The sequence below is a fragment of the Giraffa tippelskirchi genome, chromosome 12 (genome assembly GCF_054371585.1).
Source record: "Giraffa tippelskirchi isolate mGirTip1 chromosome 12, T2T-mGirTip1v1.2.pri, whole genome shotgun sequence".
Taxonomy (NCBI): domain Eukaryota; kingdom Metazoa; phylum Chordata; class Mammalia; order Artiodactyla; family Giraffidae; genus Giraffa; species Giraffa tippelskirchi.
Window position 1 is genome coordinate 61140826 of NC_137286.1, and position 27783 is coordinate 61168608.

At 41.2% G+C, this 27783-nt stretch overlaps 1 protein-coding gene across 11 annotated transcripts in view; it reads right to left on the bottom strand.

Moving 5' to 3' along the window:
- GABRG3 (gamma-aminobutyric acid type A receptor subunit gamma3) overlaps nt 1-27783 on the bottom strand; it is a 681490-nt gene that overhangs the window by 189004 nt on the left and 464703 nt on the right. For 3 of the 11 annotated variants that reach the window (XM_081551397.1, XM_081551402.1, XM_081551398.1), the window contains exon 3: nt 9895-9972. The exons of 7 other annotated variants lie outside the window; for them this stretch is intronic. In XM_081551397.1, coding sequence (XP_081407523.1) covers nt 9895-9903 — 9 coding nt within the window. In that variant the 5' untranslated portion in view covers nt 9904-9972. Of the gene's footprint in view, nt 1-6954; nt 7057-7949; nt 8031-9894; nt 9973-27783 lie in introns of all 11 variants that reach the window. One more of the 11 variants, XM_081551393.1, reaches the window with a different exon arrangement.

Here is a 27783-nt window from a genome sequence, read left to right on the forward strand (position 1 = left end):
GCAGAGAGATGGCTCCCTTTCAGGGGCCCTGAACACAGAAAGCAGGAAGGTCAAAGACATTTCTGAGAAGCAGGAACAATGTAGTGTACAGAATCAGCCCAGTGGGGCCAGGAAACAGGCCCCTTACTTCCTTGATGGCAGAATTTTAGCCTAACAATGATGATTGCTGACCATGAAATAGCCTATATTTGCACAGAGAACATGAGAACACACTCAAAACTTTAAATAAAATTCAGGGTGTGAGAATGGCCAGTATGGCACAAATAGGTACCCATATTAATTAATCCCTTCTTCCCTTTAACACCGGTTTATTGGGTAAAGAAATGAGGCGAGGATGAAGATGCTCCCTAAAGAGACAAAGTTCACCAATGATGTAGACAGTTCAATTTAGTCGCTTGGTCATGTCCGACTCTTTGTGACCCCATGGACTGCAGCATGCCAGGCTTCCCTGTTCATCACCAACTCCCTGAGCTTGTCAAACTCATATCCATCATGTCAGTGATGCTATCCAACCATCTCATCCTTTGTGTTCCCCTTCTCCTCCTACCTTCAATCTTTCCCAGAATCAGGGTCTTTTCTAATGAGTCAGTTCTTTTCACTAGGAGGCCAAAATATTGGAGCTTCAGCTTCAATATCAGTCTTTCCAATGAATATTCAGGACTCATTTTCTGTGGCCTATAAAGGCCGTGAGTGTATTTTGGAAAGAATCTAAAATTATTCAGATACTTGTAATCCCAATATTATATCAGGGATAGTGAAACAAAGAAAACTTCAAGAATTTTATCAAAGTTGCCAAGGATTCCAAGTAAAAATTTCGAGTGGGTTTTCATATTGTATAAAAATGCAATTATCCTTCAATAAAAAGTAAATTGATTTTTTTTAAATGGAAAAACAAAAAGTCTCCTGCTAACCAAATAGTCTTCCTCTTGAGGTCTTTTCTCTCCTTATAATCTCTGCTTTCCATCCCCATTTATGTCCCTTCACAATACATTTTAAAACGCAGATCTGAGATGGGTAAATAGCAAGCTAGGCAGCATCACCTAAAGTCACTCCCATGAGGCACTCCCATGCTTCTGTACCCACCAGCCACTGATTATTGAAATAGAGACAATAATGATTTTCTCCTAGAGAATAAACCAAAGCCTGAGAGGTTAAGTAACTTTCATCAAGTCACATAGCTTCTAAGTACCAGTTTCTCCCAACAATATAGTCAAAATCTGCTTCCTAGGATAAAAGATAACCCTCCTACACTGTTGGTGAGAATGTAAATTGGTACAGCCATTAAAGGATGCTTGCTTCTTGGAAGAAAAGCTATGATGAAACTAGAAAGTGTATTAAAGAGCAGAGAAATCACTTTGCTGACAGAGGTACATATAGTCAAAGCTATGGTTTTTCCAGTAGTCATGTACAGATGTGAGAGTTAGACCATAAAGACGGCTGGGCACCAAATAATTGATGCTTTCAAATTGTGGTGCTGGAGAAAATTCTTGAGAGTCCCTTGGACAGCAAGGAGATCAAACCAGTCAATCGTAAAGAAATCAACCCTGAATATTCTTTGGAAGGATTGTTGCTGAAGCTGAAGCTCCATTACTTTGGCCACGTGATGAAAACAGCTGACTCAGTTGGAAAAGACCCTGATGCTGGGAAAGATTGAGGACAGGAGGAGAAGGGGGTGACAGAAGTTGAGATGGTTGGATGGTTTCACTGACTCAATGGCCATGAGTTTGAGCACATTCTGGTGAAGGACAGGGACGCCTGGTGTTCTGCAGTCCATGGGGTTGCTAAGAGTTGACACAGCTGAGTGACTGAACAACAACAGCCACTATGGAGAACGGTATGGAGATTCCTTTAAAAACTAAAAATAAAGCTACATATGACAAGCAGTCCTCCTCCCAGGCCTATGTCTGAAGAGAACCATAATTTAAAAAGACACATTTATCTCAATGTTCACTGCAGCACTATTTACAATAGTCAGGACATAGAAGCAACCTAAATGTCCATCAACAAATGGATAAAGAAGATATGGGACATATATGCAATAGAATATTAAGTGTGTTACCTGCTCAGTCAGGTCCAACTCTTTGCAACCCCATGGACTGTAGCCCACTAGGCTTCTTTGTCCATGGAATTATCCAGATAATACTGAAGTGAGTTGCCATTCCCTTCTCCAGGGGGTCTTCCTGACTCAGGGATCGAACCCCAGCCTCCCACATTGCAGGCAGATTCTTTACTATCTGTGCCACCAGGGAAACCCCTCCCAAGTTCAATCCCTGGGTCAGAAAGATTCTCTGGAGAAGGGAATGTCTACCCACTCCAGTATTCTTGTCTAAAGAATTCCACACAACTGAGCAACAATAGAATATTACTTAATCATCAAAAAGAATGAAGTAATGCCATTTGCAGCAACATGGATGGACCTAGAGATTGTCACATTGACAATCAGACAGAGAAGGAGAAATATCATATGATATCTTTTATATGTGGAATCTAAAAAGAAATGATACAAATGAAATTACTTACAAAATAGAAACAGACTCACTTAATGTTTTGGTGACAGTTTTAACTTTTGCTTCAGGTTCAAAGTGAAAGTTGCTCAGTCGTGTCCGACTCTTTGCGACCCCATGGACTATACAGTCCATGGAATTCTCCAGGCCAGAATATTGGAGTGGATAGCCTTTCCCTTCTCCAGGGGATCTTCCCAACCCAGGGATCAAACCCAGGTATCCCACATTTCAGGCAGATTCTTTATCAGCTGAGCCACAAGGGAAGCCCAAGAATACTGGAGTGGGTAGCCCATCCCTTCAACAGCAGATCTTCCAGACTCAAGAATTGAACCGGGGTCTCCGGCATTGCAGGTGGATTCTTTACTAACTGAGCTATCAGGGAAACCCCATCAGGTTCGAAGGATTTATTAACAAAAGAAACCACTTGTCGGGAGCCGCGTTAGGCATTACCGACAAAATGGAGGCATGGCCCCAACCGCATCTCCTCATCCGGCAGGCACGGTCCCAGGATGAAAGAGTTAGGTCTTGTGATTCTGACTTGTCCTTTCCTTCCTTCGGTTGAGTTGGCTGGAAAGAATGTTAAAGTGCTTATTGTTCTTGCATGAGAAAGCACAAAGCCTTCTGCAGTTATGCCCAGGAAATAATCCATAAAGTTACATTTGTTCAAGGGCCTTTGCAAAGAATGTTCCAGGATGAGCACATAGGCCACAGCTTGAGGCCATGGGAAAGATTGTTATCGAGACCTGCTTGTGAGGGAAATGTTTATGGCAAAAGAAGTTTGCTGAGTTTAGGGTTTAGGAATAATTAAGAATAGTTAGAAGCTAAAAGTTTAAGGTATGTTGTAGTGTTGGCATATTTTACTATAGCTTATAGAGACTAGGAATTTTAGAGATACTAATAGCTAGAAGCCTTTTTAGGAGATAATGAGCTCAAGATACTAGGGGCTAACAGGATTTAGAAAGATAAGAAATAAACTGAGGAATGTGGTATGCAGCCCAGAGACAAACGTGAGTTACAATGTAATCACAAGGACACTTAAGAGGGAACTCTGAAGGACAACAATGATTTATGGAGACAGTAAATCTGGGTGAGGGGAACTGAAGATGTCAAACCTCTGACCTAATGCTTTTGTAAAAGTATAAAAGAAAACCTGATGCTTGAAAAAAATATGCAGTCCCGCACTTTGAGTCAGAGGCTGCGTCATTCTCCGCGGATACCACTCATCCCTTCAGGCCGACTCCCTGGCTGCTGGAGCTGGACTCCAGCAACCACTCATTATACAGAAATATGCAAATTCAATATTTAACAGAGACTTATCAAACTTATTTTCAATATATAATCGTTAAAAGAGAAATATAAACAGCAGAGGAGAGTAACAGCACATATGTCACTCAGCTGGACCAACTAACACCCAGATTCAGTGCTGGGAAGGCCCATGGAACAGCAGTCCGGAATCCCAATTGAGAAAGGGTCCCAGGCAGTACATCCACTCTACTGGTGAGACTTTGAATTGCAGTTCTGGGGGTTCCTGCTTATAATGTAGGCTGCAAACTGGTACCATCACCAGTTTGCAATCAAATTGCAGCTCTGGTTTCACATTAATCTTTCTACAATGCTGTTTGTTTTATCTTGTGAGTGATGAGTTTCTCTAGACCCCTTGGTGTTGGCTGGATCCAAAGGGCTCAGGAGAATTTCAAGATTCACTCCATATCTCACCTATGGTGCTGCTCAGCTTACTGATAACGACTGGTGCACTCGCAAGCAGCCATGAAGTCAGGGCAGTGTCCAGGCAGATCAGAAGCGAGGTCGGAGGCCTGCTCTGCTTTCTTGTCTCTGAAGCCTGAACAAAACTATTTCCATTTAATTTCCTTTAACACTCACAGACTTAGAGAACAGACTTATGGTTGCCAGGGTGAAGGATGGGGGGAAGGGACAGTGACGGAGTTTAGGATGGACGTGTACACAATGCTATATTTAAAATGGAGAACAAACAAAGGATCTGCTCTATAGGAAATGGAACTCTGCTCATTGTCATGTGGCAACCTAGATGGGAGAGGAGTTTGCAGGAGAATAGAAACATGTATATGTATGACTGAGTCCCTTAGCTGTTCACCTGAAACTATCACAACATTATTAATTGGTTATACCCCAATACAAAATTCAAAGTTTCTTCAAAAAAAAAGACAAAGGCACACATGCACCCCGGTGTTCACTGCAGTATTATTTACAATAACCAATACATGGAGAAACATCCACTGACAGGTTAATGGATAGAGAAGACACGGTATACAAATATATATATGCATATATATGTACATGTGTCTAGATATGAATAGACAATGGATTATTACTCTGCCATAAAAAAGAATGAAATAATCCCATTTGCTGCAACATGAATGAACCTGGACATTATCATAGTAGATGAAGTAAACCAGATAGAGAAAGACAAATACCATATGATATCACTTATATGTGGAATCTAAAAAATGATACAAATGAACTTATTTACAAAACAGAAATAGACTCACAGACATAGAAAACAAACTTATGGTTACCAAAGTGGTGGTGGGGGGGATAAATTAGGAGGTTGGGATTAGCATATACAAATATAAACAGATAAACAATAAAGACCTACTGTATAGTATGAGAAACTATACTCAATATCTTGTAATAACCTGTAATAGAAGCAAATGCAAAATATATATATATATGTGTGTGTATATCTGAATTACTTTGCTCCACACCTGAAACTAAGACAACACTGTAAATCAACTACATATAAATAAAGCTTTTTTAAACTCTGCTTCCCTGAATCTGAGTGTGAGCAGTTGAAGCAGCTGCAGTCTAGTTGCCAGATGTGGGAACCACCACTTTGTGGCAAAGAAAGAACCCCAGTGCAGGCATCCACTCCACTTTTGCCCTGTTTACAAACTGTGTGAAATTATTCACTTTCCTTGGCCTGTGATTCTTCCTCTCTAAAATGGGAGAGTTCAGTTGGATTAAATATAAGAACCTTCCACCTTTAACATTTTATATTTCTAAAAACAACCTTTCAGTGGTGAAAGCAATTTTTCTGTAGGGTGCACTATTTCCCTATAAGAAAAGGGATCACACCATGATGCACTGGGGAGAGGGCTGTAAGTTTCTAGGGCATTCTCTCTGTATTCTGAAGCCTTGGCACAAACTCTAACTCAAGAGGGTGGGATGTGAATGGTGTGCATGGTGCCTGATGTGGATGTTTTATTGTAACCACTTTTAACATAATGTTGGAGAAACATTTCCCACCCACAAAGTAATATTATGTCTCTCATAAAGTTTCTTTGTAACTATATTAAGGGAAAAAAGTCATTTTTACAAGGTCTATCTAAAGCAACATTTTATATAGTTCATAAATAGCTATGAAATTGGGCTTCCCTGGTGGCTCAGTAGGTAAAGAATCCACCTGCAATGCAGGAGACCTGGGTTCGATCTCTGGGTTGGGAAGACCCCCTAGAGGAGGGCATAGCAAGCCACTCCAGTATTCTTGCTGGAGAATCCCCAAGGACAGACAAGCCTGGTGGGCTGCAATCCACGGGATCAAAGAGTCGGACACAACTGAGCAACAAAGCACACACAGTTATGAAATTAATGTGTCTGAAATACTTATTAATGTAACAGCAGACAAATGTGCAACATCTCCAATTTAAATCTTCATGCTTCTGGAGAGCCTGTGCTGATAATTTATTTTAATAATCGGAGGGTGGCTTAATGATTCCTCCAAGGCCAGCAGCACTTGGAGCATATTAACAAAACAGAAGAAAAGTTATAATTCTTCATGTTCTCTCTCTGTAGCTTCTAAAATACTAGAAAGTTATTTTGTAATGCTTTTCTCCTTCCCTCTATCAAAGAAGAGGGCCACGTGGAAAGATGATAGATTAATAAAGGACAGGGCTTAGAGATAGGTTTCAGGAAACACAGGCACTCTCCCTTGCTTCCAGGATGTCAGGACCTCACCTGGAATGTGCCAGACAGATCCTTTAATAGTGGAAATGTCAACTTAAGAATATTCACAACCTAATAGTTGAGAATTATGTTTTATGGGAATTTTTAGGATTTCAAGCCTGGGAGACAGCATCTCAAGTAACCTTGAGAAACCTGTTCTAAAGAGGTAAAGGGGAGGAACCAGGTTATATAGAAGTTTTGCAACTAAGGGCAGGTAGTCTGAACATCAAATTATTGTTAATTAAAGAAAACCAGATAATCCAAGTTAAAGAATTTAGCACTTTTCCTATGTATGGGAAGGAACAAGAGCCAGGGATTACTGAAATCATTCCTTTGATATGCATCCTAGCTATCTGGGGCCAGTATCCTGTGCTTTCACATCCTGAGGAGTCACCATAGGGAGTGGCTGCAGTCAGCTGGCTGCTAGGTGGCAGGTATTCTTTCCTTCCTGAGTTCTCTCAGGGCTCACCAGCTCATCATCCATGACGGCTGCAATCGACATCTTTGTTTACTGATAAATATTGGCAGGAAATATTCCACTTTTCAGAAGTCACTGGTAGTTTTCTTCATACTATGGTAATCACAGGTGCATGCCAATTAGAGGTTGTTTAAATGCCTCATCTAAGAAATGTATAATATGTAGTGACAATTAGAATGAAATTGTTTTTATTTCTTCCTTATCAGGTATGGGAGCATAACATATATTTTTGGTATTACTTATTCAAACTTTCCTAAGAAACGAGGCTTTGCAGCTTGCCTCTATCTCTCCTCCAGAGACCTGCCCCAGCCCTGCCTCCAGCTCTGCAGCCTCCAGGGGCCACACCTGCCCTGCTCAGGCTCCTGAGCCCCCTGAAAATCCTCCCCACCTACCCAAAGCTCCTCCAGTCTTTGGAAGCCACTGACAAACTCCACCATGTGAGCCCTACTCTGTGCTGAGCATGAAGCCAGGTTTATATAAAGACAGATGCAACACCGCTGCATGAAGAAGCTTGGGCCCAAAGCACATGGAGAGAGTGTGGTACCCCACCCGGTATGCAGGCAAGGTGCGGGCAGCCTCCAGGAAGCCAAAGAGGCCCACCTGGGCAGTGCAGGGAGCTCTGCATGGACCATGCCTCCCATCTGATCCTAGAACTACTGAGCAGAAAGTAGACAGTTGATGGGTGTATCAGTCAGGGAGGGCTGTGACAAAGCTGAGAGGAGTGAGACTGCTTCAGGCACGGTGGATTGTGAAAAGTATTTGCTACAAGGGTGCCCCGTAGGAGCATCCAAAAACCAGGTGACCTCAAGATGCAACAAGGGAATATGCTGCCTTTCTAAGCAGGTCCAGGACTTGTCACCCGATACTAATGCAACCTAAGGCCCCCTTTAAGGAAAGGATATAAAAATATAAATAAAATATTAAATAAAATATATACTGTCAACTACAAACTGCCACTTGCTTGTCAACTATAAATTGGTACTTGCCAAGAGTATTTGCTGGTGACTGAACAAAGCTGGTCATATCTTTTCTTCCAAGGAGCAAGCATCTTTTAATTTCTGCGTGGTCTTTAGATAGATAGATATTTTCAGAAACTGATTTCATGATTCCAATCCTTGCATCTCTTCATATCTAGAAAATCACTAAATCCCTTTATGGTGTCATCAACTTCTTGTGACTAGCAGAAAACCTTAGTAAAGTAAGCACTTGATTGCATTGAACTCACCCTTCACCAAAATCTTATATATTGACCTTCTGCCACTGCCTCTTTGGAGCAGCCTCTCAGAACTGTCTGAGGTGCTCTCTCCTGGGCTGCAGTCTTCATTTTGCCCCAAATAAAACTTAATTTACAACTCTCACATTGTGCATCTTTTTTGGTCAACAATACACTTAATGAATACAAGATTTTGCATTCATTATGTCAGCAAGTCTGGAAGACAGAGCAGTGGCCACAGACTGGAAAAGGTCAATCCTCATCCCAATTTTCAAGAAGGGTAGTACCAAAGAATGTGCTAACTATCAGACAATTGCACACATTTCCTGTGCTGTTAAGGACATGCTTAAAATTTTGCATGCAAGGCTTCAGCATTTTGTGAACCAAGAACTTCCTGATATCCAAGCTGGGTTTAGAAAAGGAGGAGGAACTAGAGATCAAATTGCAATATTCACTGGATTATAGAGAAAGCAGGGGAACTTCAGAAAAAAACATCTATCTCTGTTTCATCAACTATGCTAAAGCCTTTGGCTGTATGGGTCATAACAAACTGTGGAAAGTTCTTAGAGAGATGGGAATACCAGACCATCTTACCTGTCTCTTGAGAAACTTGTATGTGGGTCAAGAAGCAAAGTTCGAACCCGGTATGGAACAACTGATTCAAGATCAACTGGTTCAAGATTGAGAAAGGAGTATGACAGGCTGATAGGTGACAACAGGCTGTCTGTTGTCACCCTGTTTGTTTAATCTATACGCAGAGCACGTCATGAGAAATGCCAGGCTGGATGAGCTACAAACCAGAATCAAGACAGCAAAAGAAACATCAACCTCAGACATGTGGATGATACCACCCTAATGGCAGAAAGTGAAGAGGAACTAAAGAGTCTCTTGATGAGGGTGAAGGAGGAGAGTCAAAGAGCTGGCCTAAGACTAAAGATTAAAAAACTAAGATCATGGCATCCGGCCCCATTACTTCATGGCAAATAGAAGGGGGAAAGGTGGAAGTAGTGACAGATTTCCTGTCCTTGGGCTACAAAATCATTGCAAATGGTGACTGCAGTCATGAAATCAGAAGATGATTGCTTCTTGGCAGGAAAGTGATGACAAACCTATACAGTATGTTCAAAAGCAGAGACATTACTCTGCTAACAAAGGTCTGAATAGTTAAGGCTATGGTCTTTCCAGTGGTAATGTATGGTTGTGAGAGCTGGACTGTAAAGAAAGCAGAGCACCAAAGAATTGATGCCTTCAAACTGTGGTGTTAGAGAAGACTCCTGAAAGTCCCTTGGACAGCAAGGAGATCCAATCAGTCAATCTTAAGGGAGATCAACCCTGAATATTCACTGGAAGGACTGATGCTAAGATGAAGGTCCAGTATTTTGGTCATCTGATGTGAACAGACAGCTCATTGGAAAAGTCCCTGATGCTGGGGAAGATCGAGGGCAGAAGGAAAAGAGGGCAGCAGAGGATGAGATAGCTGTATGGCATGAACTTGAACACGAACAGTTCAATGAATGTGAACTTGGGCAAACTCCAGGAGATGGTGAGGGAGACCCGGCGTGCTGCAGTCCATGGGGTCTCAAAGAGGCAGACATGACTGGGCGGCTGAACAACAGCAACACTTACTTTGAATGAGAAAAAGCATAAATACTTAAAAGCTTTAAATGCCACAAAATTCAGGAGAAACAGATCTTGTTTTTATTTGCTAACTGGCTTACCTTCACCATACTCACAAATCCTCTATATTTTGCCTGCTTGCTCTTTGGTCACTTTGACAATGTCTTATGATGCTAGTTCTTTAGAAGGAGAGAATAAAAATGATTACTTCCTCTGGTATAATGAAACAAAGTATTTTATTATTAACAGTTTTATTTTTTTAAGAAAAATTTACTTAACTCACAGTTCATCATTGGAAATATGTTCATGTTTGGGATACTGCTATATTGGGGAAAGCCTCAAGTTTCTTTTATATAAAGTTTGGGGCTTCTGCATGTGAACTTTGGACTCTGAGATTTTCCTCCAAGCCACTTACACTTCAGGGTAACTGGATCTTGAGAAACAATCACACTGGGATAGAGCCTGGGAGTGGCTCATGCCATGAAGATCGTCATATACCAAGGCTGCAGGGAACTGCATCCCATTAACCACAGCCTGAAAGCTTCCCCAGTCCCACCTCCTCTTAAGGTCTACAAGTACCTGATCCCAACGAGAGGAATTTGTAATGGAGGAATTGGAGGAGAAAGAGATAGCAGTATTATTTTAAATGCCTTGCAGTTACAAATTTCACACGCTGCTAGGACCTTCCCAGGGGCCTGGGAGGAGTTTCTGCAAGTGGGGAGCTCTGAGGTTTATATTTTGCAAGCATCATGCAAACTGGGAAGAGCAAAGGATCATGTGGTGCTCATGGATCTGGACCAGGATTTGCTTGTGGATGTCAGGTAGACCCAATTCAGGATAAACAAGGGTCCGGAGGAAACACAGCTATTGCTGGAGATGATGCTAGCAGTCAAGAGAATAGGAGGGAAATCTCCCTCTCTTCTGTCCTTATCTCCCAAGTACCTCAGATTGGCTGAATCCAGCAGGAGGCCAGCTGACCACGGACCTGGAAAGGCAGGCTGTGGGGTCAGCCCCTATGATGGGGATCAGCACAGGGGAGGATGGGAAATGGATGGAGAATCAGCAGGAGCACGAGAGGGTGGGGAAGGGCGCCCATCAGGAAGCTGGCTCCCCAGTTACACCCCGTGAACACGTTCCTCATTCCCTTGCTCGTCTTTTTAATACTCCCTTCCTTGAATGGCTGTCCTCCCTCTGGATTTCAGTGACTCATGAACTGCTTTCATATCATCTGTCTTTCAGATTAAAGCATTCCATTGGATGCCATATCCTCCAATGATCACTGCTACCCAAAAGCATATAGTGGCTACTCAAAGTCTAAGAATTGAGCTTAAACTCCTTTGCATGATACTCAGGACTTTTTGCTTTATAACCCAAGTTGACCATCTGCTTACTTGTAAACACACCCTTTACCACCACAATCTGCTCTCCGATGTGACGCAACACCCTGCACACACCTGCCTCCTCCTTGTCCCATTGGTGTTCTCCCCAAGCCTAGAGGCCTTCATGCCATCTTCTCAGTCCTTCATCCCCCAGTCCCCCGGGGTATGGCTCCTTAGCTTCAAATGTTTGGCCAGTCCTTCCTAATAGTATCACTCATCACTTTCTTCTCCTGATGTGAATGTCTTGTGTTTTTCACTGGGATAGCTCACAACTGTTTGCCTGCTGAGCGTGTAACACCGTCACATGGTCCTTGATCCCCATCTATGGCACTAACACTTCCTCGCCCTGCCAAGAAAGCAGCCTCATTTAAGAGCACTTTTTGGACCACTAGAGAGTCCCACCAATTAGCAAAGCTCTGAGGCCTTAATTATAAAGCTACCTGTTAAACCATAACTACAGTTCTGTAGTCTGGGCTGGGAGCTAGTGCCACTCACCACACGGATGCGCTTGCTGCTTGCCTACCACATACTTGTAAGTATGAAGCGGTGACATGTGGGCTCAACCTCCAAATGCCTGTGCCCTTTCAGTGTGTGTCCATGCAAGAGGACCTACGGGGCCCCCAAATACAGAAAGGACCCTGCCCTCTCTCCCTCTCCAGGGTGGTCACAAAGCACGGCTTGGTCAGTGTGCCCCAGGGCACCTGCTGAGCATCTCCTCCAAGCAGACCAGGTCACATCTGTGGAGCCCTGTACTGAGGTCCTAAGACAATATCACCAGAATTAGCCAGGCTCCATGGCAACTATGGTCATGAGCCATCCTGTTCATAAACAACCAGCTGCCATCTCCATATTAAGTAATATATGCACCGTATAGAGTCCCGATCAATGACTAACACGACCCCTCTCCATAGGCATTTTCTTTGTCCTGAGACTATAATAAGTGGCCACAAGCCCATGAAAGGGGCTGGCTCTCCCTTGAGCCAGCCTGCTGTTCTAACAGTGTCTCTCATTCTAACAAACTCTATTCGCCTCTTGTCCTGCCTCATGCCTGGAAATTATTTCCCAATCTGCGCACACACCATGTCAACGACCAGCCCCCAAGACACAGCAGGCTCCCAGGACCCCAGTCCTTCTCTGTCCCAGCTGATGTGTCCACGTTGGCCTGAAAATCTTCTCTTCCTACCTCCACAGGTGAGGAGGCCATAGAGAATGATATTCTCGCTTCAACCACACTGTTGAAGTCTAGGCCCTTGTGTGACTGCTTTCTCATTATAGGGAAAATCCATTGTCCTGTCTCCTTTCCAACCTGGTAGGAGCTCATCACAGGGGTGTGTGCAGAGGTGGCTGCAGAAAGCTCAAAGAAGATGTTTATGAGTTGAATTGCATGTTCCCCTCAAATTCATATACTGAAGTCCTAATGCACAGTGCCTCAGAGTTGACTGTACTTGGAAATAGGACTTTTCAAAGATGATTAAATTAAAATAGGTCATATGGGTGGGCCCTAATCCAGTGCTGACTGGTGTCTTTTTGAGAAGAGAGACATACACAAAAGCAAGATACACATGGAGAAAGTGGCCATCTGCCAGCCAAGAAGAGAGGCCTCAGGAGAAATCAACCCTGGCAATACCTGGACCTTGGACTTCTAGCCCCTAGACAAGGAGAAAATATATTTCTCTTCTTTAAGCCACTGGGTCTGTCTGTGGTACTTTCTTGTGATAGCCCTAGCAAGCTAATATAGAGGCCAAATTCAGACTGAATAAAATCATTATGGGCTTCCCTCATAGCTCAGTTGGTAAAGAATCTGCCTGCAATGCAGGAGATCCCAGTTTGATTCCTGGGTCAGGAAGATCTGCTGGAGAGGGGATACGCTCCCACTCCAGTATTCTTGGGCTTCCCTTGTGGCTCAGCTAGTAAAGAATCAGACTGCAATGTGGGAGACCTGAGTTCTATCCCTGGGTTGGGAAGATTCCCTGGAGAAGGGAAAGGCTACCCACTCCAGTATTCTGGCCTGGAGAATTCCATGGACTGTATAGTCCACGGGATCACACACTTTGACATAAAACGCCTTAGAGGAGTTGAAAGTGTCAAAAGGAAAATACAAAGTTCCCCAAGGTGTTCATAACATTTGTTCTTTAACACAGTTGCTGCCACTTTCAAGTTTTTCACTTATAAATACAACTATCCTTTGCATTCAAACTTTCTCTGTTTGAATACTCACTTTAATAGTTCACAAACATTTTTATCCAAGTTTACTTCAAGTGGAAAATATACAGTAAGTTCCCTACATACAAACGAGTTCCATACTGAGAGCATTCATATGTCCATTTGTTTTTAAGCCCAACAAAGTTAGCCTAAACACCCAGCTAACAAAACTGGCTACACAGTACTGCACTGTGATAGGTTCATAATACTTTTCACAAAAATAATACATAAAAACCAAACACAAAAGATAAAGAAAACATTTTTAATCTTACAGTTCAGACCTTGGAAAGTACAGTAGTACAGTACAACAGCTGGCATACAGGGGATGGCATCGAGGGAACAGACAAGAAAAGTTACTGACTGAAAGAGGGAGAGGAGGTGGGAGATGGTAGAGTTGAAGGATCATCAGCAACAGGAGGTGGAGGGCAAGCTGCGATTTCATTCATGCCTGAAGATGATGGCACTGGTTCTGGTTCCTTGCTGGATTAAATTCTATCTACCCTCTTGAAAAAATGATCCAGCGATGTCTGGGTAGTATCTCTTTTGTCCTCATCATACAAGACAAGACAGTACTGGGTTGCACACTGAACGGCTGCCACAGCTTTCATGCGCTGTCCTACATTCAAGTCCTGTGCCTCAAAACTAACAGTGTCTCCTCAAATAAGAAAATCCCTTTGCCATTCCCTGTGTTGTGACTCTCTTCTTAGCCGTACCAGTTGTATCACTGCTGCTTTTATGCTTGCTTCCAGACCTTCTGGGCTTGAAAGAAAGATATTGTACTACTGTACTCTATATAGTACTGTAAAGTACCCCAAAACATAACCACTTATAAAGGATGCATACACATGATAATGTATGTCAGACACACAAACTAACATACATATCTGGACATGCAAATGCACATTTGCATCTCTGAAGTTGGAAACTTGAAGGTTCATATGTAGAAGACTTACTGTATCTTGAATCTCTATGTGTGTGCATGCATGCTAAGTCACTTCAGTCATGTCCAACTCTTCGCAACCCTATGGACTATAGCCCACCAGGCTCCTCTGTCCATGGAATTCTCCAGGCAAGAATACTCAGGTTGCCATACTCTCCTCCAGGGGATCTTCCTGGCCCAGGAATCGTACCTACATCTCTTATGAGTCCTGCATTGGCAGGTGAATTCTTTACCCCTAATGCCACATGAGAGGCCCTGAATCTCTATGTGCCCATCAGAAAAACTTTTAACTGTAGGTGATTCTGGGTGAAAGTGTGTGATTATGGTGAGTTATTTGCAAAAACAGCATAAGAACTCCTTTTATTTTGTCCATGGCCATGGCCAGCTCCTCCTCCACTGCTTCTGGACTTGGCCCTGTGTTTTATAGCAAATCTTAAAGCAGCATAGAGTTGGAAAAACCTTGCATGTAGAAGCTGGCCTGTTTTGCTGCTTTTTGAGAACTCTCAATCACCACCAAATAGACAAGACCAGGCCAGCCTGCTGGGAATTAAATGCCAGGCTCGCAGCCCCAGGTCACTTGATGGCAACACCCACACAAGTAAGAGACAATATCCTCACCTCGCTAGCATGAGCCCACCAGCATGAGGAATACAGACAGATCTGCTTTCATAGCCCTTTGCTTGACTGTGCTTTTACAAACTGAATATCTGTGGCATCCCTGCATTGTCAGATAATGATTAGCATTTTTAAGCAATAAAGTACTTTTAATCAAGTTTTGCTCATTGCTTTTTTAAAGACAATGCTGTTGTAAGCTTACTAGATTGCAATATAATATAAACATGCACTCAGTTCAGTTCAATTCAGTTGCTCAGTCGTGTCTGACTCTTGCGACCCCATGAATCGCAGCACGCCAGGCCTCCCTGTCCATCACCAACTCCCGGAGTTTACCCAAACCCATGTCCATAGAGTCAGTGATGCCATCCAACCATCTCATCCTCTGTCGTCCCCTTCTCCTCCTACTCCCCAATCCTTCCCAGCATTAGGGTCTTTTCCAATGAGTCAACTCTTCGCATGAGGTAGCCAAAGTATTGGAGTTTCAGCTTCAACATCAGTCCTTCCAATGAACACCCAGGACTGATCTCCTTTAGGATGGACTGGTTGGATCTTCTTGCAGTCCAAGGGACTCTCAAGAGTCTTCTCCAACACCACAGTGCAAAAGCATCAATTCTTCGGCACTCAGCTTTCTTCACCGTCCAACTCTCACATCCATACATGACCAATGGAAAAACCATAGCCTTGACTAGACAGACCTTTGTTGGCAAAGTAATGTCTCTGCTTTTCAATATGCTATCTAGGTTGGCCATAACCTTCCTTCCAAGGAGTAAGCGTCTTTTAATTTCATGACTGCAATCACCATCAGCAGTGATTTTGGCCAGAAAAATAAAGTTTGACACTGTTTCCATTGCTTCCCCATCTATTTTCCATGAAGTGATGGGACCAGATGCCATGATCTTAGTTTTCTGAACGTTGAGCTTTAAGGCAAATTTTTCACTCTCCTCTTTCACTTTCATCAAGAGGCTCTTTAGTTCTTCTTCACTTTCTGCCATAAGGGTTGTGTCATCTGCATTTCTGAGGTTATTGATATTTCTCCTGGCAATCTTGATTCCAGCTTGTGTTTCTTCCAGCCCAGTGTTTCTCATGATGTACTCTGCATGTAAGTTAAATAAGCAGGGTGACAATATACAGCCTTGACGTACTCCTTTTCCTATTTGGAACCAGTCTGTTGTTCCATGTCCAGTTCTAACTGTTGCTTCCTGACCTGCATACAGGTTTCTCAAGAGACAGGTCAGATGGTCTGGTATTACCATCTCTTTCAGAATTCTCCACAGTTTATTGTGATCCACACAGTCAAAGGCTTTGGCATAGTCAATAAAGCAGAAATAGATGTTTTTCTGGAACTATCTTGCTTTTTCGATGATCCAGCGGATGTTGGCAATTTGCACTAGAAAACCAAAAAATTCATGTGGCTGACTTTATTCCAATATTCATTTCATTGTGGCGGCCTGGAACTGAACCCATAGTATCTCTCACGTACACCTCTATTAAAAATACACTAGATTTGAGATGGTTTGTTACACAGCAAGCTGACTGGTGGCTTCTTACGTTAGACGTTATATTAGTATGTTATGATGATAATCTTTACCTCCTTTTCCTGGAGGGTTTAACCACTCATGACTTGTGAATTTTACTTCTTCAAACCTACCAAATCTATTGCAAGCTTGGGTCCAATTTTAGATGGTATCTGTAATTCAATCTATTGCAACCTTGGGTCCAATTTTAGATGGTATCTTTAATTCTTTTAAACATTATAACCAGTATAGTAATGGTGTAACCAGTAAAGTAAATAATAATATGTAACCATTAATAGTACTCAGATACCCTTGTTAGATTGTTATATAGGGGTTTAAGAGTATTTTCTTGGTATTTGGGGAACTTGTTTGGAATTTTTGTCTGGACTGGAAAACGATCAATAATTATTCTCATTTGAAAATGGAATATAGGCTTCCATTATCCAAAAATTGCTATTCATTTTTTCCAGGAAGATATTGTTATATTCAGATGATGAAAATGCCATTGTAGTAGAATCCATGCTGAAGTTGGTGATATGGTGAAAATAGGGCTAAGAGAACCCCAGTCACAAGAGAAAATCATAAACCTATCTTCACTGACATAAAACACCGACATCCCATAAAATGAATATCAGAGGTTTGCATATCTTAAATAAAAGTTAATGTTACAGACATAGTTTCCATTTACCATTTTTTTATTACTAGAACCTATCAAAAACTCTTATCTCTGAGGAATTAAAAATGCTTTACAAATTTTATTTATTTATTTTATAGATAATACAAGAAACGTGCACTGTCATAGTTTTGTGACTCTAGTCCTCAAAAGGAGTATTGAATGCCATCTCAATGCGAGCACTGGGCATTCTTCCAAGATCTCTCCGAACCTGGAGACAGGGCACAATTTGAAAGTGGAGGAGGTGTCTTTCAAAACTGCTTTCCTGTCCATATACAAGTTTCCCAAAGTTTTGGGGCATCCCAAGCAACTTCATGATTAGGAATACCAGGAACCAGGAGATATCCTGGCCCAGGTCTCATCTTCCATATAAGACTTGCTCCTAAAGTTAGAGTTGCAAAGAAAGCCCACTGCACTTGTTTTCCCTCCCACTTCTAATCCCAGTATGTCCTGAGAGAAGCATAGCCTGGAGCCAGAAACTAGTGCAAGTTTTAATACAGAAGAAAATTGGGAAAATAATTATTCATATATCATTCTTAATTGCATTGTGAAATATATATATCAAGAATATGGGGCCATTTATACTTAAGAAGGGCTTCCCTGGTGGCTTATGTGATAAAGAATCTGCCTGCAGTGCAGGAGACCCAGGTTCAATCCCTGGGTTGGGAAGATGTCCTGGAGAAGGGAATGGCTACCCACTCCACTATTCTACCTGGAGAATTCCACGGACAGAGGAGCCAGCCAGGCTACAGTCCATGGGGTGGTAAAGAGTCAGACATGACTGATTGACTAATCATTTCTACTTTTCATCCTTAAGAAATTATTTAGTCATCTTCAAATAGTCCTAATTTAAAGAACTTGAGAAATTATTACATGGGTATGTATGCTGTGAAATGGAGCATTTCCTGCCATATTAATAAACGAGGATGTCACAGCTATCAAAGATTCTGGCCCTCCGAATGTAAATTTTTGAGCCCAGGAAGAACAGGCTTGCTTTACAGCAGCCATCAACCACCCCCACTTCCCATGGTGAGTGTTGAGGAGCTGGGGGTGGGGAAGGCTGATGTGAAAAAGCACAGGGAGCAGCAACTAGGCACTCCCCCAATCCATGAGCACTGACCCCACTAGACACTTCCCCCCCCCCATGAGCACTGACCCCACTAGGTGCTCCCCCCATGAGCACTGACCCCACTAGGGACTCCTGTGATGAGCACTGACCCCAGACAGCTGAGATGCATATGAAAGGGATGGTTTCAGGTAGCCCAGACTCTTGCATCTTCCCATGCACAGAAAAGCACTAAATTCCTTAACTTGAGATACCTGGTTTTCCTTAATTAACAATAATCTTTTGATGTTCAGACTACCTGCCCCTAGTTACAAGCTTCTATATAATATGACTCCTCCCACTGCCCCCTCAGAACAATTTTCTCAGGGTCACTGGAGATGCTGTCTCCAGGGCCTGAATCCTAAAATTTCCCATCCAATAACACATAATTCTCAACTTCTAAATTGTGACTATTTTTTAAGTCAACAATACATACATAGATATTTATGTGTATATATATATTAAGCAAATGCATATTAAGTATATGTAACTATTAAACATACTAGAGAATTATATCTATATACTAACTTATGAAAAAGCATGCCTGGCCATGGCTAGAGTGAAAACATGAAGAAATATCACTTTTTACAAATACCATGTTAACATGGCTCTCACTTTCACACACACATATCACTGAACATCAGCAATGCCTCATAAAAATTCTTGCAAATATAGAGAATATTCAGAGGGGGAAGAAGGCACAATGCTGTGAGCTAGTTTCTAATTCATTAGTGCTGTGCAGTTTAGCAAGGCAAGTTTTACTGTCCATTTTGAAAAGTAATGCTGATGTCCTTTTTTGTCATGAGGTACTGTCAACTACAAATTAGCACTTTCCATTGGCACTTGCCATCTACCTCTATGAGGATTAAATCTTGTGTTGTTACAGCTGCTGATTTTCAACACCCCCTGAAAGGAGTTCAAGGTGGAGAGAAGAAAAGGGTACTCTGCACTAGGTAGGGGGAAGGGGATTTGAAGAACAGTTTTTCAGATGGTTAGGTATTTTTAGGGGCTAATTATGAGTCCAATTTTTATATTCCCCGATATCTAGAAAAGCACTAAAATCTTTCATGCCGATGACTGCTCCTCATGACTAGCAGAAACTTTCTGCAAAAAAAACCAAACCAAAACAAACAAAAGAAAAAAACTGCTTGATTACACGTACTCCTTCACCAAAATCACATATATACTTATCTTACATTCTGCCTCTTTGGAGCGGTTTTCTGAGGTGCTGTCTCCTGGGCTATAGTCCTTATTTTGCTCCAAATGAAACCTAACTTGCAAGTCTCAGGCTGTGTTTTTTTTTTTTTTAATTCAATAGTATCCGTTACAGAGAGAAGTGTAAAAAACACCAGGGTGAGTGAAGGTGCCTGGATGCTGGGCCTGGGTTCTGAGGCAGCCTGCAAAGCCCCTACATTAGATGTCTGCAAATATCCAATCTGTGTTCTCCACCTTCAGGGTTAGTGCCTGTAAGACCAGAGGAAGCCCCTTTCAGGAATGAACTCACAGCCTCTTGGACCTGCCTCAACTTTCAGGAGAGTCCGAGAAGGCCAACAATGGCTTTGCTTATTGTTTAAGTATCAAAGTTTGGAAAGATCCACACCTTCAATGTATTGGTTTCACACCAATAAGAAGGCTCTTCATACAACTTTCTTTTATTTAACTTAAGATGACTTTGTTCAGTATTCTGTCATTAGAAAAGACCCTGGTGCTGGGAAAAATTGAAGGCAGGAGAAGAAGGGGACGACAGAGGATGAGATGATTGGATGGCACCCCCAATTCAATGGACATGAGTTGAGCAACTTCTGGGAGACAGTGAAGGACAGGAAAGCCTAGCTTGCTGCAGTCCATGAGGTCACAAAGATTTGAACACAACTGTGCAACTGAACAACAACAACTACCTATGTGAGGAAAAAAAATTAAAAAGAATGAATATATGTATATGTATAACTGAATAACTTTGCTGTATACCTGAAACTAACCCAACTATGCCCCAATAAATAAAAAAAATTAAATGACTTTGTTAACATGAATTTCTTCTAGAAAATCTGTCCATCACTTTCCTAGTATATTTTCTTTCCAGATAGAACCTTTTTTTTGTGTTATTATATGTAATAAAATATGAGTTTTAGGAAGTTCCAGGAAATTAAACATCAGTAGCAAATGATACTTCCCTTTTCTTCTCTCTAGTTTGAATACTGGACAACACGTATTCCCCAAAGAGTCAGAAATATTCCTCTGGAAGGGTTTCTTCCAAGTGCTGTCTCATCTACACAGGGATAACTTCCCAGTGCAGAAAGTTGAGTCAGCATTCATTGATGCCAGCACAGACCTGATGTATGCCAGGGATCTGGAGGATGAGGCCCAGCAGCCCAGGGCATGGGCAGGGCACCATACCCTTCAGAAATAATCCATCCCCTAAACTGAATTTGTAAATAGTTAGCAAGCTTCCACTGGGAGGCTTGGCATAGTATAAAATCTTGAACAAGAGATAAGAAGAGACGCCTGAGCTTTGGGTATGGCTCTGAGCACCTCAGCCCATGTGTGCCCAGGGTCTTTGCCAATAAATAAGGTGACCTCCAAGGTCCCTGCCACAGCGACAACAGATGTCATCACCACAATGCTTATGTCTGAAGAAAATGGGTGACGCTGGTCACAAACTGCTACGTCTCTGTCCATGATCTAAATAATCAACATGCCCTCAGTTTGCTGAAAGTTCACAACATATCAATATCCCATTTTACAGACAGGAACTAAAGGATCAGGGAGTCATCCACGCAATCAGTGACGGAGCTTTGCTGAAGCTCATGTTGTTTTTAAATGTTTTTTTCACAACTGTGCTCAGCAATAGTGAGGAGCTCCCCTCAGCTTCCCAGAACCTCAGTCAAGAGGCTGGAAGTGGGACATACACTTTTGGTGCCAGCCCCCATTCCAGTAAGTTGTCTTCCAACAGGCAAAGCTAAATTTATGAGGAGAAGGATACATTCCACAGATCTGAAGTTCCTCCAGGCAAAGTAACATTGTGCTTAGTTGCTCAGTCGTGTCCAACACTTTGCAACCCCATGGACTGTAGCCCGACAGACTCCTCTGTCCATGGGATTCCCCAGGCAAGAATACTGGAGTGGGTTGCCATGCCTTCCTCCAGGGGACCTTCCCAACCCAGGGATCAAACAAAGGTGTCCCACATCTCAGGCTGATTCTTTACCATCTCAGCCACCAAGGAAGTCCAAAATAACATTAAATGAACTGAATCACAATTTGACAAGGTATTCTGCAGCATTCCTCAGGCATCATCATGGTAAGGGACTAACGGGAATTTCTGACTTGAAATTCTGACTTTAGCTCCTGGGACCTCATCAGGGATTTAGAGAATCCACATAATGTTCCAGATAGCTGCCTAAGAAGGAAGTGGGACTTCATAGCATTTTCCCTCCCCTTTCCAGCAGAGTACCTCTGTTACCCTAGGGGACCTTCTGCATTAAAAATGAATTAAAAGAAGTAAATCTCCCCTTTGGGACATTTATTTACAAGAGGCCCTATAAAGCTAACAGTGGAGGCTGAAAAATGTAATGTAGCTTCTCTGTGCCTGAAGAAAACTCTTGTAATTCTGTACTGCGTTACATTTAAAATTAAATATTTTAAAAGATGGGTGTCCAAGACATCTGCTTTGAGTTTTCTCTCAGAATAATAAATTAGTTTCCCTTTAGGCACTGTTCTGAAGTACTTGTCATCATCCAAAAGGGAATCATGAGAATGTCAGAATCTAAAATGAGTCAGTAATACTTTGTAGTGGAAGCAGTATCAGGTGCTTATGTAAGCATAAATTTTATTTTGTGTTACTTGATTTTTACCACTGAAGAATTGACTTGGGCTCTTTAACCTATCAGAAACTTTAAAAATCAGGATTTTAAATTTGACAGTGTTTTTGTTTTTAACATGGTGGATGTTAGAAGTGGGTATCATTACATGGGTATTACATGGTGGGTATTACAAGATATGTTAACAGTGATCATCTACATGGTTTGAGGAAAAGGCTTGGTGAGGTTCCACTTCCCTTCAGATTTATTGAAATGCAATTGACATACAACATTGTATAATTTCAGGGTGTACAATGTGTTGATTATCTATATATTGTAAATGATAACCACCATTGCATTAGCTGAAGTCCTCATTCCTTCACATAATAACCATTTTATTTTGTAGTAAAAACATTTAATTCCTGTCTTGCCTCAGTCTCTAAATCAGGAAAAAGATGCCCTACCCACTATTTAATGAGTCTTTTCAATTAGGCTTTGTTTTGAGCTCAAAAATGTTTGATCTTTACATGAGAAAATGGTTCAAGTTCATACAACATGTTTTGCCATATGATCAATTGTTAGTGACCATCCTTGATCCAAATTCACAGTCAAATCACATTCAATCCTCAGAATGAAGAATTCCTTTTTAAATATTTTGCCAAGAGAATGCACTAATCAGAGTAAACACGCCCTTTCAACGTAAGAGACAACTCTACAAATGCACATCACCAGAAGGTCAAAACTGAAATCAGATTGATTATAATCTCTGCAGCCAAAGATAGAGAAGCTCTATACAGGCAGCAAAAACAAAATCAGGAGCTGACTATGGCTCAGATCGTGAACTCCTTATTGCCAAATTCAGGCTTAAATTGAAGAAAGTAGGGAAAACCACTAGAACATTCAGGGTGACCTATTCAAATCCCTTATACACTTATACATGTATACAATGAAAGTGACAAATAGATTAAAAGGATTAGGTCTGATAGAGTGCCTGAAGAACTATGGATAGAGGTTCATGACATTGTACAGGGGGTGGTGACCAAAACCATCATCAAGAAAAAGAAATGAAAAAAAGCCAAATGGTTGTCTGAGGAGACCTTACAAATAGCTGAGAAGAGAAGAGAAGCAAAAGGCAAAGGAGAAAAGGAAAGATATACCCATCTGAATGCAGGGTTCCAAAGAATAGCAAGGAGAGATAAGAAAGCCTTCCTCAGTGATCAATGCAAAGAAATAGAGGAAAACAATAGAATGGGAAAGACTAGAGATCTCTTCAAGAAAATTAGAGATACCAAGAGGACATTTCATGCAAAGATGGGCACAATAAAGGACAGAAATGGTATGGACCTAACCAAAACAGAAGGTATTAAGAAGAGATGGCAAGAAGACACAGAAAAACTGTACAAAAAGATCAACTCCTATAAAGAAACATCTAGGCGAGAGCAGCAGAGCCCAGACCTCCAGGGGGACAGGGTGAGCTCCCTGAAATGAAATCAGGATACATCACAGGACACTAACCCAACCCCAGGCACAGGGGCAGACCCTACAATCAAGAAGAGCTATGACCTTGAGAACCATTTTCTTTCTTTTTTTCTTATAAATCACAATGTTTATTCCTCCTACATATTTCCACCTTCACATTAGCCCTTTTCAGTGCTGTGGAGTTTTCCTCTTGGACTTAACTGATTAAAAAAATCATTTTAATATTTTTTCTTTTTTTCTTATAAATCACACTGTCTATTGCCCCTACATATTTCCACATTCACATTAGCCTTTTGTGGTGCTGTGGAGTTTCCTCTTTGCGTATCTTGTCATTAAAAAAAAAAATTCATTTTAAGATGTCTTTTTTCTTTTTTTTTCTTTTTCACCTTTTTTTAAAATGAGTTTTTTTATTTTGTTTTTGATATATTCAACTGCTTTTCCTACAGTTCTTTACCAGCTATAGCTATTCCTGAATATATACAAATCTTTTCCACATACGTCTTTCATCTTTGCTTTTCTACTTTTTCTGTTCTCTCTCTCTTTTAACCTCTTTTCCACCCCCTCTTTTTCTCCTTCCCTTCCTTTTCATCTTTTTTTTAATCTCTCTCTTTTTCTCCCTGGTTAGATTCACTCTTTCTTTTTTCGCCAAGCAAGTTGAACTGCTGAGCTCTCTTTTCTGCATTCCCCAGTCGGCCCTCTGCTCATGTAGTTTTCCAGACTGAGCATTAGCTAGTTCTGCTTTTAACTGGTTGATATTACTTTTAATGTGCCTTGTTCACCAAGTCATTTTCCTGTAATCTTTTCTTTATAACACTTTGGTTATAACTGTGTGTGTGGAATTGTGTGTACATGTCCCATTATCTCTGTAATTACCTGCTTGATCTTTTCCCACTAGAACCCAGGTACAAGTCACCCCTAACAAGAAATCAACACAAATTACCCAATCAACATTTCCCTCCAAAGGCAAAAACCAAAAGGAAGAAGGAATACAACCCTAAAGCCTGAAAAAGGAGACCTCAAGTGGAGCAAGCCAGGGGAAAAGAGTGATGAAAAGACAGAGAAATAGAGCACAAATGAAAGAGAAAGCTAGAAACTCACAAGACCAAATAAATGAAGAGGAAATAAACAGATTCCCTGAAAGAGAATTTAGACCAATGACAATAAAGGTGCTCCAAAGTCTTGAAAATAAAATGGAAAAATGCAAGAAACGTTGAACACAGTTAATACAATCACCAAGGACATAGAAGAAATAAAGAATAAGCAAACAGAAGAATAACACAATTGCTGAAATTAAAAATACTCTAAAAGGAACCAGCAGCAGAATAACTGAGGCAGAGGAACAGATAAGAGAGTTGAAGGATAGAATGGTGGAAATAACTGCTGAAGAGCAGAAAAAAGGGAAAGGAATGACAAGAATTGAGGATATCCTCAGAGACCTTTGGGACAATATTAAACGCATCAACATTCAAGTTATAGGGGTCCCAGAGGAAGAAGAAAAAAAGGCACTGGGGAAATTTTTGAAGAAATTATAGTTGAAAACTCCCCCCAAATGGTAAAGGAAATAGTCAATCAAGAAGCACAGAGAATCCCTTATAGGATAAACCCAAGGCAAAATACATCGAGACATACATATTAATCAAGCTAACAGAGATTAAGCACAAAGAAAGAATGTTAAAATCAGCAAGGGAAAAGCAATAAATAACATACAAGGGAAAGCCCACACAATTAACAGTGGATCTTTCAACAGAAACTCTGCAGGCCAGAAGGGATATATTTAAAGTACAGAAAGTGAAAAATCTGCAACCTAGATTACTAGATCTCAACAAAGATCTCATTCAAAATTGATGGAGAAATAAAATCTTCACAATCAAGCAGAAGTTGAGAGCTCAGCACCACCAAACCAGCCTTGTAACAAATAATAAAAGGACTTCAGTTCAGTTTAGTTCAGTCACTCAGTCATGTCTGACTCTTTGTGATCCCATGAGCTGCAGCACATCAGGCCTACCTGTCCAACACCAACTCCCGGAGCACACCCAAACTCATGTCCATTGAATCGGTGATGCCATCCAACCATCTCACCCTCTGTCGTCCCCTTCTCCTCCTACCCTCAATCTTTCCCAGCATCAGGATCTTTTCAAATGAGTCAGTTCTTCACATCAGGTGGCCAAAGTATTGCACTTTCAGCTTCAACATCAGACCTTCCAATGAACATCCAGGACTGATCTCTTTTAGGATGGACTGGTTGGATCTCCTTGCAGTCCAAGGGACTCTCAAGAGTCTTCTCCAACACCACAGTTCAAAAGCATCAATTCTTCGGTGCTCAGCTTTCTTTATATTCCAAGTCTCACATCCATACATGACTAATGGAAAAACCATAGCCTTGACTAGACGGACCTTTGTTGGCAAAGTAATGTCTCTGCTTTTTAATATGCTGTCTAGGTTGGTCATAACCTTCTTTCCAAGGAATAGGCATCTTTTAATTTCATGACTGCAGTCACTATCTGCAGTGATTTTGGAGCCCAGAAAAATAAAGTCTCTCACTGTTTCCACTGTTTTCCCATCTATTTGCCATGAAGTGATTGGAGAAGGCAATGGCACCCCACTCCAGTACTCTTGCCTGGAAAATCCCATGGACGGAGGAGCCTGGTAGGCTGCAGTCCATGGGGTCACGAGGAGTCGGACATGACTGAACGACTTCACTTTCACTTTTCACTTTCGTGCATTGGAAAAGGAAATGGCAACCCACTCCAGTGTTCTTGCCTGGAGAATCCCAGGGACGGGGGAGCCTGCTGGGCTGCCGTCTATGGGGTCGCACAGAGTTGGACACGACTGAAGCGATTTAGCAGCAGCAGCTGCTAAATGGGACCAGATGGGACCAGATGCCATGATCTTAGTTTTCTCAATGTTGGGCTTTAAGCCAACTTTTTCATTCTCCTCTTTCAATTTCATCAAGAGGCTCTTTAGCTCCTCTTCACTTTCTGCCATAAGGGTGGTGTCATCTGCATATAGCCAGTAAACACAAGAGAGAGGAAAGAACTACAAAAACAAACCCAAAACAATCAAGAAAATACCAATAGGAACATATGTATCAATAATTATCTTAAATGTAAAGGGATTAAATGCACCAATCAAAAGATATAGAATGACTGAATGGATATACAAATAAGACCCATATATATGCTGCCTACAGGAGACCCACTTCAGACATAGAGACACATACAGACTGAAGGTAAAAGGATGGAAAAAGACATTCCATACGAATGGAAAACAAAAGAAAGCCAGAGTGGCAATCCTTATTTCAGACAAAATAGACTTTAAAAGAAAGGATATTATAATAAACAAAGAAGGACACTACATAATGATCAAGGGATCAATCCAAGAAGACATAACAATTGTAAATATTTATGCATCCAACATAGAAGCATCTCAATACATAAGGCAAACACTAACAGGCATAAGAGAGGAAATAGACAGCAAGATCATCAAAAAAAGAGAATCAATAAGGAAACATAACCTTAAATGAAACATTAGATCAAATGAACCTAACTGATATCTTTGGGACTTTCCATCCAAATGCAGAAGGATACACTTTCTTCTCAAGTGCACATGGAACATTCTCCAGGATAGACCACATCTTGGGCCACGAAGCAAGCCTCAGTAAATTTAAGAAAATTGAAATTGTATCAAGTATCTTCTCTTACCACAATGCTATGAGACTAGATATCAACTACAGGGAAAAAAAAAAAAACTGCAAAAAATGCAAACTCATGGAGATTAATCAATACATTACTAAATAACAAAGAGATTATTGAGGAAATAAAAAGGAAATCAAAAGATTCCTGGAAACAAATGACAATGAAAACACAATGACTCAAAGCCTATGGGATTCAGCAAAAGAAGTTCTAAGAGGGAAGTTCATAGCTATACAATCATACCTCAAGAAACAAGAAAAGTATCAAATAGACAATCTAACTCTACATCTAAAGCAGGGTGAAAAAGAAGAACAAAACACCCCAAAGTCAACAGAAGGAAAGAAATCATAAAAATCAGAGCAGAAGTGATTGAAAAAGAAATGAAGGAAACAATAGCAAAGATTAATAAAACTAAAAGCTAGTTCTTTGAGAGAAAAACAAAATTGACAAACACTAGCCAGACTTATCAAGAAAAAAAGGGAGAAAAATCAGATCAACAAAATTAGAAATGAACAAGGAGAGTTTACAACAGACAACACAGAAATACAAAGGATCATAAGAGAATATTATTAGTAGCTATATGCTAATAAAATGGAC